The 16,069-nt window shown below is 46.1% G+C and overlaps 1 protein-coding gene across 1 annotated transcript in view; it reads right to left on the bottom strand.

Moving 5' to 3' along the window:
* The window catches only part of PAK2 (p21 (RAC1) activated kinase 2), a 1,353,994-nt gene that overhangs the window by 397,120 nt on the left and 940,805 nt on the right, over nucleotides 1-16,069 (bottom strand). Inside the window, exon 9 of the mRNA XM_069618088.1 lies at nucleotides 5,855-5,903. Coding sequence (XP_069474189.1) covers nucleotides 5,855-5,903 — 49 coding nt within the window. The remainder of the gene's footprint in view (nucleotides 1-5,854; nucleotides 5,904-16,069) is intronic.

Raw genomic sequence — 16,069 nt, 5'->3', positions numbered from 1 at the left:
GTACGTCCACAATATGATGGTTTGTACTGGTTCTGTTCAGGATTCACGACTAATAAAGCCTTTTGTGACTTTACATGCCCTGGGAGACAGTAGTCAGTCCCAGGGTATGGAGTCTATGTTGGGGAGTCCCTAGGACACCCCTGGGTTACTGCACAGAGGGTGCTGTGTAACCCACATCCAAAAAATACATGATGCCCTATGGAGTAAAAGACCCCATAGCCCATTCAACACAAGGTTTGTCCAAGATCACACAGTTCAACATGTCCAAGAGTGAGGGTTAAAAGAGTCTCACTCTTGGCAGGAGAAAAAAATAAACCCCAGAAATCCAGCAAAGCTGCTGGGGGACTCACTAGGTAGGGAAATTCAGCCTAAACAGAGAATTCTCCCTAACACCTTGTGCATGAAGGAGGGGTGCAATCGTAGCACCACCCTTGTCTCGTGGAATGTGAAGTAAGGTGGTTTACAAGAGGGGGCTTGGATCTCTCCCACTCGTCGTGCGGAGGTGATGGCCACAAGAAACACTGCTTTCCACGACAAAAATCTCAGTGGCGCAGAATGCATAGGCTCGAACAGAGGACCCAAGAGCCTAGTCAGCACCACATTGAGCTCCCTGCCAGGGCCGGAGCCTTCACCGGCGGGAACGAACAGAAAAGTCTTTTGATGAACTCCTGGACCAGGCGGTGTGACCATAACAATGACCGTCCCAGAGTTCTGGTGTAGCGTGAGATAGCCGACAGGTGAACCTTGATGGTGGCATGAGCCAGCCCCGCTTTGGCCAGCGATAGCAAATACGGCAGCACCTGCGGAGACGTAATCCGTAGAGGGTCGATCTTCTGTGACCGGCACCAGACGGCGAACCTCTTCCACTTATGTCTGTAGCATTTCAGTGTAGACGAAGCCCTGGCCTTGGCAAGCACCTCCTTGCAGTCTGCCGGGAAATCTTATCCTCCAAACTCTAGCGCTGCAGGAGCCAAGCCTGCAAGTTCAGTGACCCTGGGTCGTGGTGCAGGATTGCGCTTCCTTCTCTGGCGAGAAGATCTGCGGCTGCCGGAAGCTTGACTGGAGGGGACGCTGACAAGTCCAGAAGGTCCGGGTACCATCTGTCTCGGCCATGGCTGGTGCAACGAGGATCATCCTGCACCGGGACCCTTTGAGTTGAATGACTAGCCGAAGAAGCAACGGCAACAGAGGGAACGCATAAAGAAACAAGCCATCCCAGGGGAATGAGAATGCGTCCCCCATGCTCCCCAGCTTCTGAAACCTGCTGGCGAATCTCCGGCACTTGGTGTTTGTCGCCGTCACAAACAGATCGATCTGGGGATTGCCCCATCGACGGAACAGAAGATCCACTTGGTCCTGCCAAAGCTCCCACTCATGGCAAGAGCGCAGCTCCCTGCTGAGGGTGTCAGCGATGGTGTTCTTCATTTCTGCCAGATGCAATGGGACGAGGAACGGCCCCTGGGCAACAGCCTAGTGCCTTAGGTCCTGCGCCTCTCTGGAGTGCGCTGGGGATCTGATGCCCCCTGCTTCCGGATGTAGAACATCATGGGTGTGTTGTCCATGAAGACCGGTATCACCTTGCCCCTGAGGGACGGAAGAAACTACTTGAGGGGCCAAAACACTGCCCGTAGCTCCAGTATGTTGATATGCAACAACTTCTCCTCCGGTAGCCACAGGCCTCTTCCGTGGAGACTTCCGGTGTGCACGCCCCATCCTTCCAGGGAGGCGTCAGTAGCGACCGTCCCTGAGAGGTGGCGTCTGGAAGTCTGTGTCCGACGACAGATGTGTGCAGACTCCCCACCACCATATCGCTCGACGGAAATCCTTGTTGAACGAGATCTTGTCCTCGAAGCCCCCTCTCCCCCAGATACCTGGATCCATAGGCTGTTGAGCAACTCTGCAGCCTGCACAGCCGAATGAGGTATATGCATGACGACATCATGCCGAGAAGGGACTTGATGGACCTCACTGTTAGGCAGAATCATATGCAGTACCGTTTGGGAACACTACACACAATTAAGACTGCAAGTGACAGTACAATTTCACCTTTGATACAAGCCTGTACTACACAGTTATAGTGGTAGCAGTAGCAGAGCAGCCAGACTTATCTCAAGAGTACGTGAGCAGTAGAAATGCTTACCCAAAGGACAGCAATTACTATGGTTCAGGCAAACACTCAATCAAGGTTTCTAAGTAAAAGAATATATATTTATTTACTCAACAGTTGTATAACATTTTACTATTATAAGCAAGTTAAAAATCACAATCAAAAATACACCACACCACTTCCTTTAAATTCCAGACAAGTTAAGATCACAAAATTAAGTGGGAGCAAAATGGCAATCCAGCAATTTCAAAGGGAGGGGAAGACAAAGTTATTAGAAATTAGGCAAAACCAACAGGTAAGTTATCAGTGCAATTGAACAAGAGAGACTACAAGGTTAAAATCAGATAGAAAAGGCTTAGGGCCAAAGTCAATGGTTCAAAAGTCTTTTGCTCAAGATAATAAGGTTCAGTGTAGTTTGCGGTAAAGTTCGTGGAACAGATTCAGGACGAGGTTGGTTGGTAGAAAAGTTAGTTCAAAGAGAAGAGAAGGACAAGCCCTCGGATTGGAGAAAGATTTCAAACACTTTCACCGTGGTTGAACAAAACGGACAACCGGATTTGCACAGTACCTTAAAACGGAGAGGGAGCTGTAGCTGAGGCGGACGTTCCTGGTGGTTACTGAAGGCTCACGGGTCCTGAAGTGACTGTCGGACTGACACGAAGAAGGAAGACTGGAGGGTCTTGCGCCACCCAAGGAAGAAACCAGCAGAAGAGCAAAACAACAAATAAAAGGTGCGCTCCTTAAAACCCAAGCAGGGTCCGACCTTCCTGGCTATCCAGCCCACTGTAGCTCTGTACAGCGAATTCGACCAGAGGGGGGGTCGTGGCTTGCAGTTTGGGCAAACTGGTTGGTCCCACCAGCTCAAGGGAAGACGTTTCCTGGACGATCTTCTCTGTTGTCGGATTTGGAGATTCGGACCTGCAGCAGGGCTTCACCTGGCGGTTGTCGTTGTAGGGGTCCTCTTCTTCCAGTTCCTTGTTGGTTCTTCCGTTCCAGTGGCGACTCTGCTCTTCCAGTCCCAGAGACCTGCTTTTTATGCAGTTTTCCCCCATTAAAACAGCCTGGCTGTCAATCACACAGCAGGGTGGCTGGCCTGGCAAGGCCAATCCCCTTAGCCAATCAGACAAGAGTGCGACTTGGGTTTCCAAGGGAACCCATGGCAGGGGTCCGAAGATCCCTCCCTCACATCCTGCCTACCTAGACTATCAGGCTCCTTAAGGAGGGCTCCTGTGCAGAAGCACGCGAAAAGACAGCGAACAAAGGAATCATCCCCTGTTTGGCGCGTAGAGAAAAACACGAGAAAGACGAACAAAAAGAAATGGTGAATAAACCCTGCCAGAGCCAAAATAAAATGTATTTGGTGAACCGGTTTATGTTCTAGGCTAATATAATAGCCTAAAACAATACCACGTTTATATAATATAATCGTGGTAGAAAAGTTAGGGTAGATACCACTGCCCCCAGCCAAGTCTTAAAGTTAAGGGAGTGAAACAATGCTCCAAGAGGCACAGACAAAAAGGGATAGGAGGTAACCCTTTCCGGTACTCCATGTAAAATGGGGTGTACTGGGTCTGTAGTTTAAAGTGACTATATAACGTTAATGGCAACTTTAACTGTTTCTGGGGTACAGTAGTCAGCCCCAGAAAAATGGAGTCAGTGGGAAGTCTCAAAGACAGCCCTGTGTCACTGCACTGAAGGTGCTGTGTAACACACAAAAAGTGGTGCTCTGGAGTAGGTGAGGCTACAGTGCCCAAGATCACACAAAAAGTGAAATCGCACACAGCAAAACACATGTAAGAGTGGGAAAAAGGCTCACACTCTTACCAGGTGAAAAAATAAACCCTAGAAATCCAGCAAAGCTACTGAGGGACTTGTTGGGTAAGAGAAATCAGCCATTTATTTAGAATTCTCCTTAACAGGTATCAAACTCAATTTGCCCATGTTGTGGTGCATCAGTTGAGAATTTACTATATTTTGTTTTATTGTACGCATGTTATAAGACGATAAGGCAGACAAGTATGCCATTACTGAAGCAACTAAAATGTACAAAGTGTTGATCAGCCTTGATATTTTTACTACAGTCCTTTCCTGCTGCTTGGTACTTCCTTGTATATCTAGGGAGAGCAGGAAACCTAAGAAAACATTTCCATTGGTTTTATAGATGTAATAGTTTTTAGGCCATGATTCAAATTGATATTATTTATGTCCTATTTTATCATGAGGTTGATGCACACTTTTATATTATTGATTGTATAACTGACTGTAATTTAACTAACTGTACGGATGTTTATCTACCTTTATGGCTGTGCTCTGGTTTGTTTTATTTGTGTGATGCATTGGTTTATGGATTTTATCTGAATAAACTATGAAAAGTGATGCATCATTTATAAGATCCTTTAGTGAGTGGGACAGCGTTTCATTCAGGATGACGCCCCATAGCTTAGTGTAGCAATCCGCTAAGTCCAGGCATCTCTGGGACCTCCACAATTGGGTTATGGTTTGCCTCAATGCTAGAAGGGCCTTCCCCAAAAATTCTGCAGCACTTCTGGGTAGCCTTGGTTCTCTCACTTGCGTACCAAGCAGTCACAACACTGGGTCACTAGAAACTGGGGTCTGAAGGATTGCTTACATTTCTTTGCACAAAGGGTCCCAGTGAGACACTAGCTTTGGGCACATCCATCAAATACACATGAAATGATCTGCCCCTCCACATACCTGCCAGCTGAGATCTCGTCTGCCTTCTATTTGGTCAGCCTAGAGGGTGCTAGGCACCACTTTTACAGCATTTTATAGAGCCATGTTGAATAAAGGCAGACAGATCCTTATGCCACAATGTGTGATTTTAAATAGGTGCCAGTTATTTTACATCCTTTTTAGAATAATGAATCACTGTGGTTCTCGTTTTATATTCCTTAATACATCTCAACTGCATCTGATTTTAATTACATCTTTCTACAGGGGCCTCCATAAAACCAGTACTGTGTCTATTCAAGTACTTGAATGATGTTGTCCCTTTGGGCTTGTGTCCCAATTATTTAACGTCTTTCGCCCTCCTTCATGAAACGTATCATCTTTAGTACTTCCTTGTCAGGGTTTGTGGAGTGAGGAAGGATCCATCTAACCCATTTACTTTTTTTATATAATTACTGCAGTATTTATGTACGACTTGCTATGGCACATACTTGTCAGAGTTTTAACTTTTATGCAATCCTTATTCCCCAGAGGGGTGTGTGCGAGAGTAACAGTACTTTAGCACCATACCTTCCACTCCTAAGGGGAAGCCTGCCATTTACAATTGTCAGAGTTTGGATTGACTTGGACACCCACTAAGGATTGGCATAACCTACCTAACACTGATATCAAATTACTTCCAATAGGTCTTACTCGCCTTAACAGCACTTTCCTTGGGCTATGTGACAACCATGATGTTTGGCTGACTTCCAATTTTCCATTCGAGCTGCCTCAGAAATACTGCTCCATAAGGCTTTCTTCTTTCTAACAAAGTAATTTGCATTTTTTTCAGGGATTATCTCATTACCTAATTATTTAGGTTGTGTTGTACATCTGACAGCTAATAATGACAATTCCTAGGATTGGCATGCTAGTAAAATAACTGGTAGGTAGTCCAGAAAACTCAAGTGCCAGTATGACAAGTTCACAAATCCAGCAATTAAGTGGTTGCTCATCTTTAAGCAGACATAACAAAAATTACATTCTTCTCAAATTATTAATGGAAACAGTCCCTACCTCTTGTCCTGTGGCCACATCAATAGCTGTGAACACTGTCCCAGAAGCGCTGTGAAGAAAACACAAAAATTGAGAAAAGTTAGCAATATCCAACTGTGGATGCACATGACTTCTTGAAAGAAGTCAAGTGTAGCAGCCAATGGGCTAATTTAAAAGCCATGAGGTAATCCAGATTAAGATTTAAAAATCTATGGATGGCAGTCCCATGTTGATGGCTATTTTGATGGTGTTCTACTAGTTCTTACAATGCTACACAAAATCTTAATTACTCAAACTGAGAAGACGTTGCCGATTATCTTTTAAACATTTGGCAGGTACAGATGGCCTTGGTCACAATAGGTCCTCCAATAAAGACTTCAGATCTGATAAATAGAAGTGCAGAATTAAATAAGACCAGGAGCTGGAACTATTATTAAAGTAAAGAGCATCACTAGCATTACACTAAGCTCCTTCACATGCCCAAAGCCTTGTGGAACAATTCTCAAGCAGAAGAGACAGAGGACAGACACACATACACAAATTAGGAGCTCAGCACATTTAGGTTTCCCTATATAAAATGGATAAGTCACCTTATAGGAAAAGCCCTTTTTGTAGGCTCCCCTCTCCCTCAAACTCATCATTCTGCAACAAACTTTCCCAAAATGACTTTGTGAAAATAATTTTGTTTGACCAACTATGCTGCAAGTAAGCGTGTCAATTTTGGACCACTCCCCAACTTGAGGACTTTTTTCTTTGAAAGCTGCCTTAGATATTAATCTTCCTGCTAACAGGTAATATGCTGTCTGGTTCGCATGCCCAACATTTGTAGAGCAAGAATATGCTAACATACTGTTAGAAAACAGTGATGATCTCGCTTTTGGCAGCCTTTATCCAGCTGATGGAGAATTCCTTTTGTTGATAAGTTAGAAGTTGCTAGTGGTTTTGATTCTCTAGGCTGCAAAATCTGGATACTTCAATATTGAGGCTGTCCAATATATAATGACAAGATAGAAATGAAAACAATGACGAGCATCCTTGGTTTTTGCACCTCAATTTAATGTGCTTTTGAATATCTTATTCAACTTGTTTGTCACATTATATTGCCCACCCTCAACATGCGTTTCTCGGTTGCAGGTCATTTGGTCGAAAACCAAATGATCGAATGCCATTTGATAGAGTGTGAAATGGTCGATTTTTTTTGGGATTTTTTTTTATGGGGGGTTCCCCCCAACCCCCCTTTTTCTATATTAAATTTTTTTTTTAACCAAACAAAACTAAAAAAATATATAAATAAAAAAATTCGACCATTTTTTTTTCGACCATTTGACTTTCGATCAAATGGTCATTCGATCTTTATTTTCGACCATTTGACCAGACACCGTGTTTCTCCACCTCTTTACAGTGGTTCATCAGGAGGGTACATGCTTCAGATCCAAGTTGTAAACAAGAAACAAATAAAAAGTAAACATTTATGTGATGAATGATTTTGTGCATTATACCTTGATGGTTTATGCATTTTACACTCCCCACAATCTAAAAGATCGATTTCATAACTCCTCACTTGTTCACCTTTGGTGTTGTAGTCCAAAAATCTTTTGATGCATTGCGCCAATTGTATTAGTCGATGTTTGGTGAGGACCGTTTTCCTTATGTTAACTATCCCTATATCTTCTCATGATGGTACCTAGTGGGATGCAAATGTGTTTGGATCTCAATTACTATTTCTATAGACTTAAACTGAGTTCCTATTGTATGCAGTCGCTGCTTATTAGTGCTGGGAAATAGCGCTTACCTGTGCTTCACAAAGTGGCCACGTTTCCCTCGGCTACTTTTGATCCACACAGCACAATTACAAATTTTTTGACAAAATCGCTGCTATTTATAGTTAACTTGATGACGCGGTCTCGTTCCTCATTACGCACTCGCGTCATCACGCTATCCACCATCTTGCTTTGGGTCTATTCCTTACAATAAAGGATGCGCTCATATTTAGCTAGCGCGATCGTTACGCACGGCCTGTCACCATATGAATATTTTACATATTTTAAGTATTATATTATCAGTTATTATTTGTCAATTAGGTAACAATTATCTGGATTTTATACTGACAACTTAATTTGTAGCTCATCTAGATATCTTGTACCATTAATCATGATCATCAATAGCTCTTACAATTGCAAATATTTATCCTCTATGTTCTCTTGTTCTGAACTGGTGCTGGGATACATAAACCAGTAGGAGCAATACTTAGCTTTGCTTGCTGGTAGAGTCTGAACTATTAATATTTCCCTTGTTACCGGAACATCAACGGAAATTGTTAATAACAAAATACTTCATTATTACAAAACGTGACTCAATTCTGTATCAACATTTAGTCTAGAGTTACAACTGTCCATTAGTCATAACAAACATACTTCTCTGCATCTGAGTAATTTCTCACAATTGCCACCTCTGGGTGGCATTTGCTTTTTTTCTATGCCAAAGTATTTAATGCTATCCATTTTGTTCTGGCCATGTTCTTGTTGAAAATGGTACGCCAAAGGGTATCTTAAGTCTGTTTTTAATCAATCATAGATGTTTCGTGATTATATTTTTTAAGGGACCAATTGTGTTGCCGATATAGAGTTTGGAACAAATACATTGTATCCCATAAATTACAAACTTTGTATTGCAGTTCATAAATTCTGTAATTGGACGTGTAGATCCATTCGGCATCATGATGGTTTCCCCTCCTCCCCCATTTTCTGGGTGTGGGCATTGGTCGCACTTTCCACATTTGTAGTTTCCTATAAGAGTTTGTTGACACATTTGAGGAATGCCCATGTTTATTCTTTTCTCTTGAAAATTTAATGGACAACATATTTTTCAAATTCCTTGCTTTGCGGTAGGTGAAGCTTGGGCTGTTATCCAAAAATGGAAGTAGGTCTTCATCGAGACGTAAAATTGTCCAATGTCTCGTAAGAATGTTTCAAATTTTATGCGTTTCTGAGCTATAAATAGTTATAAACCGAACTTTGAGGCTTCATTATGTAGTCTTATTTTGGGTTTGTTTTGTAACAAATCTTCTCTCATTCGCTGCAATGTCTTGTTGAACGCTTTGTTAAGATGTCGAGTTGCATATCCTCTTTCTTTAAATTTGCGAATCATAATTGTTGCATGTTTTTCAAGCTCTTTATGATTTTTACAGTTGTGTTTTATCCTTAGGAATTCTCCCATAAGGTATATTCTTTAACAGATGATTGGGATGATTGCTTCTTGCATGCAATATACTATTGTCAGATGTGGGATTAACATATAGAGTTGATTGAATTATATTAATTTCAATGTATAGTTCCAAATCGAGAAAACGTATTCTTTTGGTACTTTCTTGCAGGGTTAGGTACAAATAGTAGTTATTGTTCAGGTAATTTTAATATTCATATAGAGATTCTCGATTTCCATTCCAATACGATTAAAATATAGTCTATAAAACAACTCCAATAGACAATTTTCAACTGTGAACGAAGGATGTTGCCATGCGTGTTCCAATTCATAATGCCCCATATACAGGTTGGCGTATGCGGAGCACATTTCACACCCATAGCAGTCCCTTGTTTGACGATAGATCAGATTCTTTTTTAAACCTTTATTTTTGGTATTTTTAAATAACAAATCACACTACAAAACTGCGCCAAGCGATCCCGGATCCCCCAACCACCCTCCCGCCGTTGCTTCTCATTGTCTGTCTGGCATATATATCCATTGTGGTTAGTACTTAACAGCCATGTGGAAGCAAGAGTTTCTAAACTCAGTTTCTGGATTGGAATTAGTTTGACGTTGTCCAGTCTGATGTTGCCAACAGGTAGTTAGTGTAAGGTCCCCATACATATGGTGGTCTTGCATGTAAGGGTAGTGTTTTGATAACATTTGATACCATGTCCAGACAGTACGCTATAAACTGTACCCATGATTGTGACGTTGGGGGGGGGGGGGGGTGTCCTCTTCCACAGGCCATTGCGATGCATCTCCGAGCCAGTAGCAGCAGCAGGCCGGCTAATCATCTCATGGAGGGTTGTAGGCTCTTGGTGTATCCTAGCAGTGCTACTGTAGGACTTTGTTCAAGGTGTTCACCTATTATTGTTAAGGTCTTGTGTAGCACCTCTTTCCAGAAACGGTCTATTGGCAGGCATTCCCAGGTCAGGTGTAGGAATCCAGCCATGGTCACTCTGCAACTCTGAGGCGGCAGTGGAGGTTGGTTGTTGTCTATGTAATCTGGCTGGTGTATGGTATGTTTGATGGACGAAGTTAAAGTGAATCTGTATCTTGAGTTTAGGGCCACTTTTTGCGTTTGCCATAGTATGCATGACCAGTGCTCATCGTCTATTGTGTTACCCAGTGTCTTTTCCCATCTCAATGTTGGCATGGATGGCTGGCTCGTAACGATTGGCAGTAGGTCTTTACAGATTTTCGATACCAGTTTCCCTTCCCCTTGTGTCTGGATCACACTGTGCAAGAGTTGCCAAGTTGGTGGTTGGGCCGGAATTGTTCGGAAGTGGCCATCGACAAACCAGTCACCCAATGTGGCTATCTGTAGCTTGTCCGCCCATTGGAGGTATATTCTCTCAGACGTAAGGTGGATTCCTGGAATGAATTTTGCTGGGAGAAGGAGAGAATCTGACTGTGATGTTGCTTTTAGGTGCAATTCTGTTCCATATTTCAAACGTGGACAGCACTACATTTAGGGTTCGTGGTGGCTCAGAGTTTCTCCATGATGGCTGGCAGAAGGAGATTGGGGCTCACCAGGGGTGTTCGACTTGAACATGCGGGCGGACCGGTTGTGTGGCATACCACTGGCCCAAGGAATTGTGCCTGTGCAGCCCAGTAATAGCATTCTAGGTAATGCAGAGCTAAGCCGCATTTCGTGACCAGGTGAATGAGGACTGTGTGAGCTGCTCTCGCTGGCTTTCCCACCCATATCAACTCAAGGATCAGACTACGCAGGTGGTGGAAGAAGCTCTGTGTCAGCAGGAGTGATATGTTTACGAACAAATGAAGTTTGGGCAATATCACCATTCTCACAATAGAGATTCGGCCCCACAGTGTGAGAGGGAGGCGTCTTCATCTTGAGATTTTGTCGCCGATTGTTCCCAACACCCTCCCATAGTTATCTTGGTACAGGTCGTTGTAGTTCTTCGACATCATTATGCCCAAGTACCTGACCCCAGAGGTTCCCACTTGAACTCAAATTCCTCCTTGAATTAGAGGAAACACAACTGATTAGTTATGGTTGATCTGTAGTCCTGAGAAGGCCCCGAATTTTAGGACCTCTCTCATAACCGGGGTCAGGTTTGTCTCAGGGTTGCTGATGAGGAGGGCCACATCATCAGCATATAGGTAAAGGATCAGTTCATGGGGTCCAATGGAGAGACCTTTTTCTATGAATTTGGTTCTGAGGCTTGTGGCCAGAGGCTCCATTGCAAGCGCGAATAACAGGGCTGATAGAGGGCATCCCTGCCTGGTCCCTCTTTTGCTTGATGGGTGTCGATTTCGTTTCCCCCAGTGTGATCCTGGCCAGGGGGTGTTTGTAAAGGAGGCAGACCAATTTTAGGCAGTAGTTCCCTAGGCCTAGTTTATTTAATACTGCAAATCGATCTGGCCATTCCATGGAGTCGAAGGCCTTCTCCGCGTCCAACATGACTGATACTGCCTGGGCCGAGGGGTCCAGTGCCTCAATGATGCCGAAGAGACGTCTTATACCAAATGTTGTGTTTCGCCCTGGTACAACTCCCGCCTGATCTGCCAAGACCAGCCCGGGCATCAGAGGGATCAGCCGGTTAGTTAGGATTTTAGCATCACTGATATGGTTCTATATGAGGCACAGACCTTTGGGGGGGGGTGGAGGGGAGAATGGGGGGCGTGGAGAGTTTACCTGGTTTATGTATTAGAATAATGTTGGCTTCGCTAGTGCCTCTTCGTATAACAAACAAAGGATTGGTGCAAGGATCGGGGCAAATGCTTTATAGAATTCACATGTCAGTCCGCCCGGGCCCAGCGATTTTGACACAGGTAGTTCTTTTATCACTGCTAGTATTTCTTCGTGTGTAATTGGACTGTTTACGGGTGCTCTCATTTCACCCTCCACCCAGTATAGTTCTATTCCATCTAGGTACTCACGTAAGGCAGTTGGGCAGTCCAGGGCTCTGGGACTATACAGATATTGATAAAAGTCACTGAACGCTTCCACTATGTCGTCTTCGGTGTGTGCTAGGGTGCCCAGGGGGGTACGGATTCATTTCACTTGTGGGGTTTCCGGTCTGCCACCAGCAGTCTTGCCAGGAGAGCTCCTGGTTTCTGGCCCTCACCGTAGTGCCGTATTTGGGGACCTCGAGCTAAGAACTTGCTCTGTGTCACTTTTGAACTTATCCAGTTCTCCTCTGAGGAGGGCCAGCGTTTGTGGAACTTTTAAATCAGTGCAGACTTGTCCTTTAGTCGGGTTTCCTTGTTGGCTATCTCCCGTCTGATGGTTTTCAAGATACCATTTTCTTTGGCCACGCATATCCCTCTGGTAATGCATTTTAACGTTTCTCATAGGGTCCCACTCAATGCCACAGACTCCTGGTTGCTGGTGAGAAAGGATTCAATCTCCATTCGGAGCACCTAAGCAAACACCAGGTCCTGGAGTGCCCGTGTTTTGAACCTCCAGTTAGGGCTGTTATTTTTTTTAATCGTCTGCAGAAGTACATTCTAGAGTAACTGGAGAGTGGTCAGAGTATGTTCTTGGCAAGATATGACAAAAACCCCATTGGAGGCTGCTAGCTTGGGACACCAGTAGGTAGTCCAGCCGCGAGCTGTTGTAGACCCAGGAATGAAAGGTGTATTCACAAGAGTCTTTGTGGCTGAATCTCCACACGCCAATCAGGATTATAGGCTTCGCAGATTTCACGAATATGAAGGCTTGCCGCCTTGGAGGGCGTGTTGGTAGATGGGTGCGATCTGTCGCAGGACAGGTCTAGGGCTGTATTCAGATCGCTGCCCCATATGGTTGTGGTTGCGTCGACTCCTGCCAGGTGTGTCATCACCCAGTCAAAGGAGTTGGTGCCATCAGTATTTGGGCTGTAGGTATTCACTAGGGTGACCACGGTGCCCTCCAAAACTCCATGGACCAGCAACGCTCTACCTTCATTGTCCCGTTGCGTCAACAACAGTCTCAACTTGAGGTTCCGGCTGATCAGTGTGGCTACTCCCCTAGCATAGGATGAGAAGGATGCATAGTATCTGTAACAGCCCCATGTAGAGGCCCATTGGTTCACGGAGGATGGAAGGAGGTGGGATTCTTGTATAAAGGTGATGTCCATGCTGTGTCTTCTAAAGGTATTGTAGTATCTTCTGGGTTTTGGTTGGGCTGTTCCCACGTCTAATGTTCCACATTGCTACCTTGAATGGACTGAGGTCGTTCCATGTTCATCCCGAGTGGGGCTGTTGCTCTTAGGTGCTGTATGGCAGATGTGTGACTGCATCATTTGGGTATTTGGGTCTGGTGGTGGGGTCTGGTGGTGGTGGTCAGGACCATGATTGGTGCACCCCCTCGGCCTTCCCTCTTCCACAACTCGGGGAACTCCGCACTGGCTAACTAGTAGTGAGGTGTCCCCTTTGGTTTCGCTTCTGCAGGCAACCGCAACTCGCCTGTTAGTTGTCCCCTCCCCCCAAAACAATAACTTTGAATCATTGCTGAGCTCCCATCTGTGTTTGTATCGGATTCTTCTCAGGAATGACTGGTGTGCTGAGGCAGAATATTATTTAAGTACCCAAGTATGGACCTTCAGGTCGGGATAGCGCAGTGTGGCTCTCTTCATGTCTTACAGTACGTGAGTACTGTTGAAGTGCAGCGCGGGTTTCCCCTCGCTTGGCCGCCTCATACTGGTCTGGCATTATTTTTGTTGGAAAGTTGGCAGCTCTTTTCATCGAGGAAATTGCTCACGGCATCGGGCGAAGTGAAAAATTGTGTCCTTCCAGCCTGCTGAATGCAGAGCTTTGCTGGGAAAAGCATGGAATATTGAATCTGGTTGTCTCAGCCTCCTCTTCACTCCTGTAAAGGATTTGCGTGATGCTTTACTGCTTGTGAAAAATCGGAGTAAATTTGGATTCGGTCTCCATCATGTAGTTCTCCTTTCTCCCTAGCTATACGTAGGATCGTGTCTCGATCTCTGTAGTTGAGCAGGCGTGCTAGGATAGGACGCAGGGGCGCCCCCGGTACTGGGTGGTTGGCTGGTGCACAGTGCGCTCTCTCGAATGCGAAAAGGCAAGACCGGGAGGATTCACCAAACATTTCTCGGCACATGGATTCGACGAATTACTCCATCTTCCGTGGGGATTGTTCCCTCACCCCCACGAGGCGGATGTTGTTGCGCCGGCTTTGACCATCCAAGTGTTCGTTTTTGGCAGACACTACTTTTATTTCTGTTTCTTTCTAGCGCCGCCACCCTGGCTGTCAGGGCCGTACTCCCATCTTCAAGGTTGAAAATTCACTGTTCGGCTGTGTCCAATCTGTCTGTCTGTCCACGCAGTGTTGAAATTGGTCCACTTTCAGGGATAGGTTATCAATTTTGGAGTCCAGATTTGCAATGCTGGCTTTAAGCTCTAGCAAGATTTCTCGAATATCCAAGTCTGGAGTGGAAGATGTACTGCTACTCTGCTCACTGCTTGTCCTCGGGGATTCATTGTGTGAGTTGGCTCCATGGGTTTTGTTGGTGGGGCCGGTCTCAAAGGTCTGTTTTCTCTGCGCTTTGTCGGATGTTCCAATTTTCTGGTGTATTAGGGCTCCGGGGGTTGGATGTGTCGGTAGGAATTGCTGGTTCTGGCCCTATTGGATAGTCCTGTGGCAAGGGGGTGCAGGTTAGGTGACAAATCGCTTTGGGAATGAAAGTGCCTCTTTGGTCCATGGTTTAGTCTCAGTGGGCCGTTTGGGCTGGTTAGTGATTCGGCCGTGTTCAGTTTTCTCAGATTGGGCCACTTGTCAGTTTGCCGGGTTGTGCTTCCATGTGGCCACACTGTAGTCAGCTGTCTTGGCCGCTGGTACTTGGTGATGGGTTCTCGCCCATCTGCCTGTGTCTTTGCGTGCCTTCCCCTTTCGTGGTTAGGTCAGCTTTTGGTTGTTGTCATCAGGTGGGGTTGGCCCATAGGGGGTTAGTAGCAATGATTCAGCACAGTCAATTGTAGTGCGGAAGAGTGGGGGGGGGGGGGGTCTGGGGCCTCAGCCATTGGATTTTATGGTGCGAGAAGGAGATTTTAATGAGGTGGTTGTGTGGCGGTGGGTCAGTTCTCACTCCCCTCCAACTTTCAGGTGGGTTGCGCAGATTCCTGAGGTTTATCCGGAGAAAGCTCAGGGTCGGGACCTTGGACGGGGCACTGCCAGCAATCACGCCTCCAACTTTGTAGCTGTTGGGGCTTCCTCTGCGCCCGGAGCGGCTCTTTGTTCAGTGCCTGTTGGGGCGGCAACCTGCACCTTGCGGGCCTCCGAGTAGGAGTGGGGTGGTGGGAACATGTAGCCGGGGCTGTAGTCGGCAGTCCCACTTTCCCAATCTCTGGTTGCTAGTGTTGGATGGGTAGATGGTTAAGGCCTGCTGCGCCGCGCTGAATCACCGGTGTGGTCTCCGTCACGGGTACGGTCGGCGGCCTCCATGGTGCATGGATGCAAGCGGTCTGGGGGCGTGTTATTCTTCTGTTGTGCGGCCCTGGAGGTCGCACTGCGGAACCACGGCGGGGCGAACAGGCTGCAGCCCTGCGGCGGTCAGATGGATGATGCTGCCCTTCGCTGGTGGGCTCCCCGTTCTGCAGCAAGTGCGCACTAGTGCCGTACCACATCCACTGGTCTATCCACAGGTGTCAGTGATGCCTCGCCCCTCCACATGCTCCCCAGGACTGGTACTGGGTCGGGCACGGCTTCTTGTGTGGCGTCTGCACCCCTGCTGTGGGTTGTCTCATGCAGCAGCTGCCGGTGAATGCTCTCATCCCTCAGTTGCATCACCAGCTACAAAACGCATGATTTCTAGCCGGGGTGTCACAGCGGTGTTTAGGCGCCAGTGGATCTCTTGGCGCACAGTCAGAGTATGGGGGTTGGGTTCTCCACTGGGCTCCACTTCTGTCCGCCAGCTGGTGAGGGTTCTGCTGCGCGTGTGTTCAGGTCATCAGAGGCAGGTGTGCTTGAGGTGGTAGTTGCCTGCATCTTGTGTCGTTGTAGGCATCCTGGTCAGGATTTTT

Source organism: Ambystoma mexicanum, chromosome 10, assembly GCF_040938575.1.
Source record: "Ambystoma mexicanum isolate Mex_15411 chromosome 10, UKY_AmexF1_1, whole genome shotgun sequence".
NCBI classification, from domain to species: domain Eukaryota; kingdom Metazoa; phylum Chordata; class Amphibia; order Caudata; family Ambystomatidae; genus Ambystoma; species Ambystoma mexicanum.
This window is presented reverse-complemented; position numbering and strand designations above follow the sequence as displayed.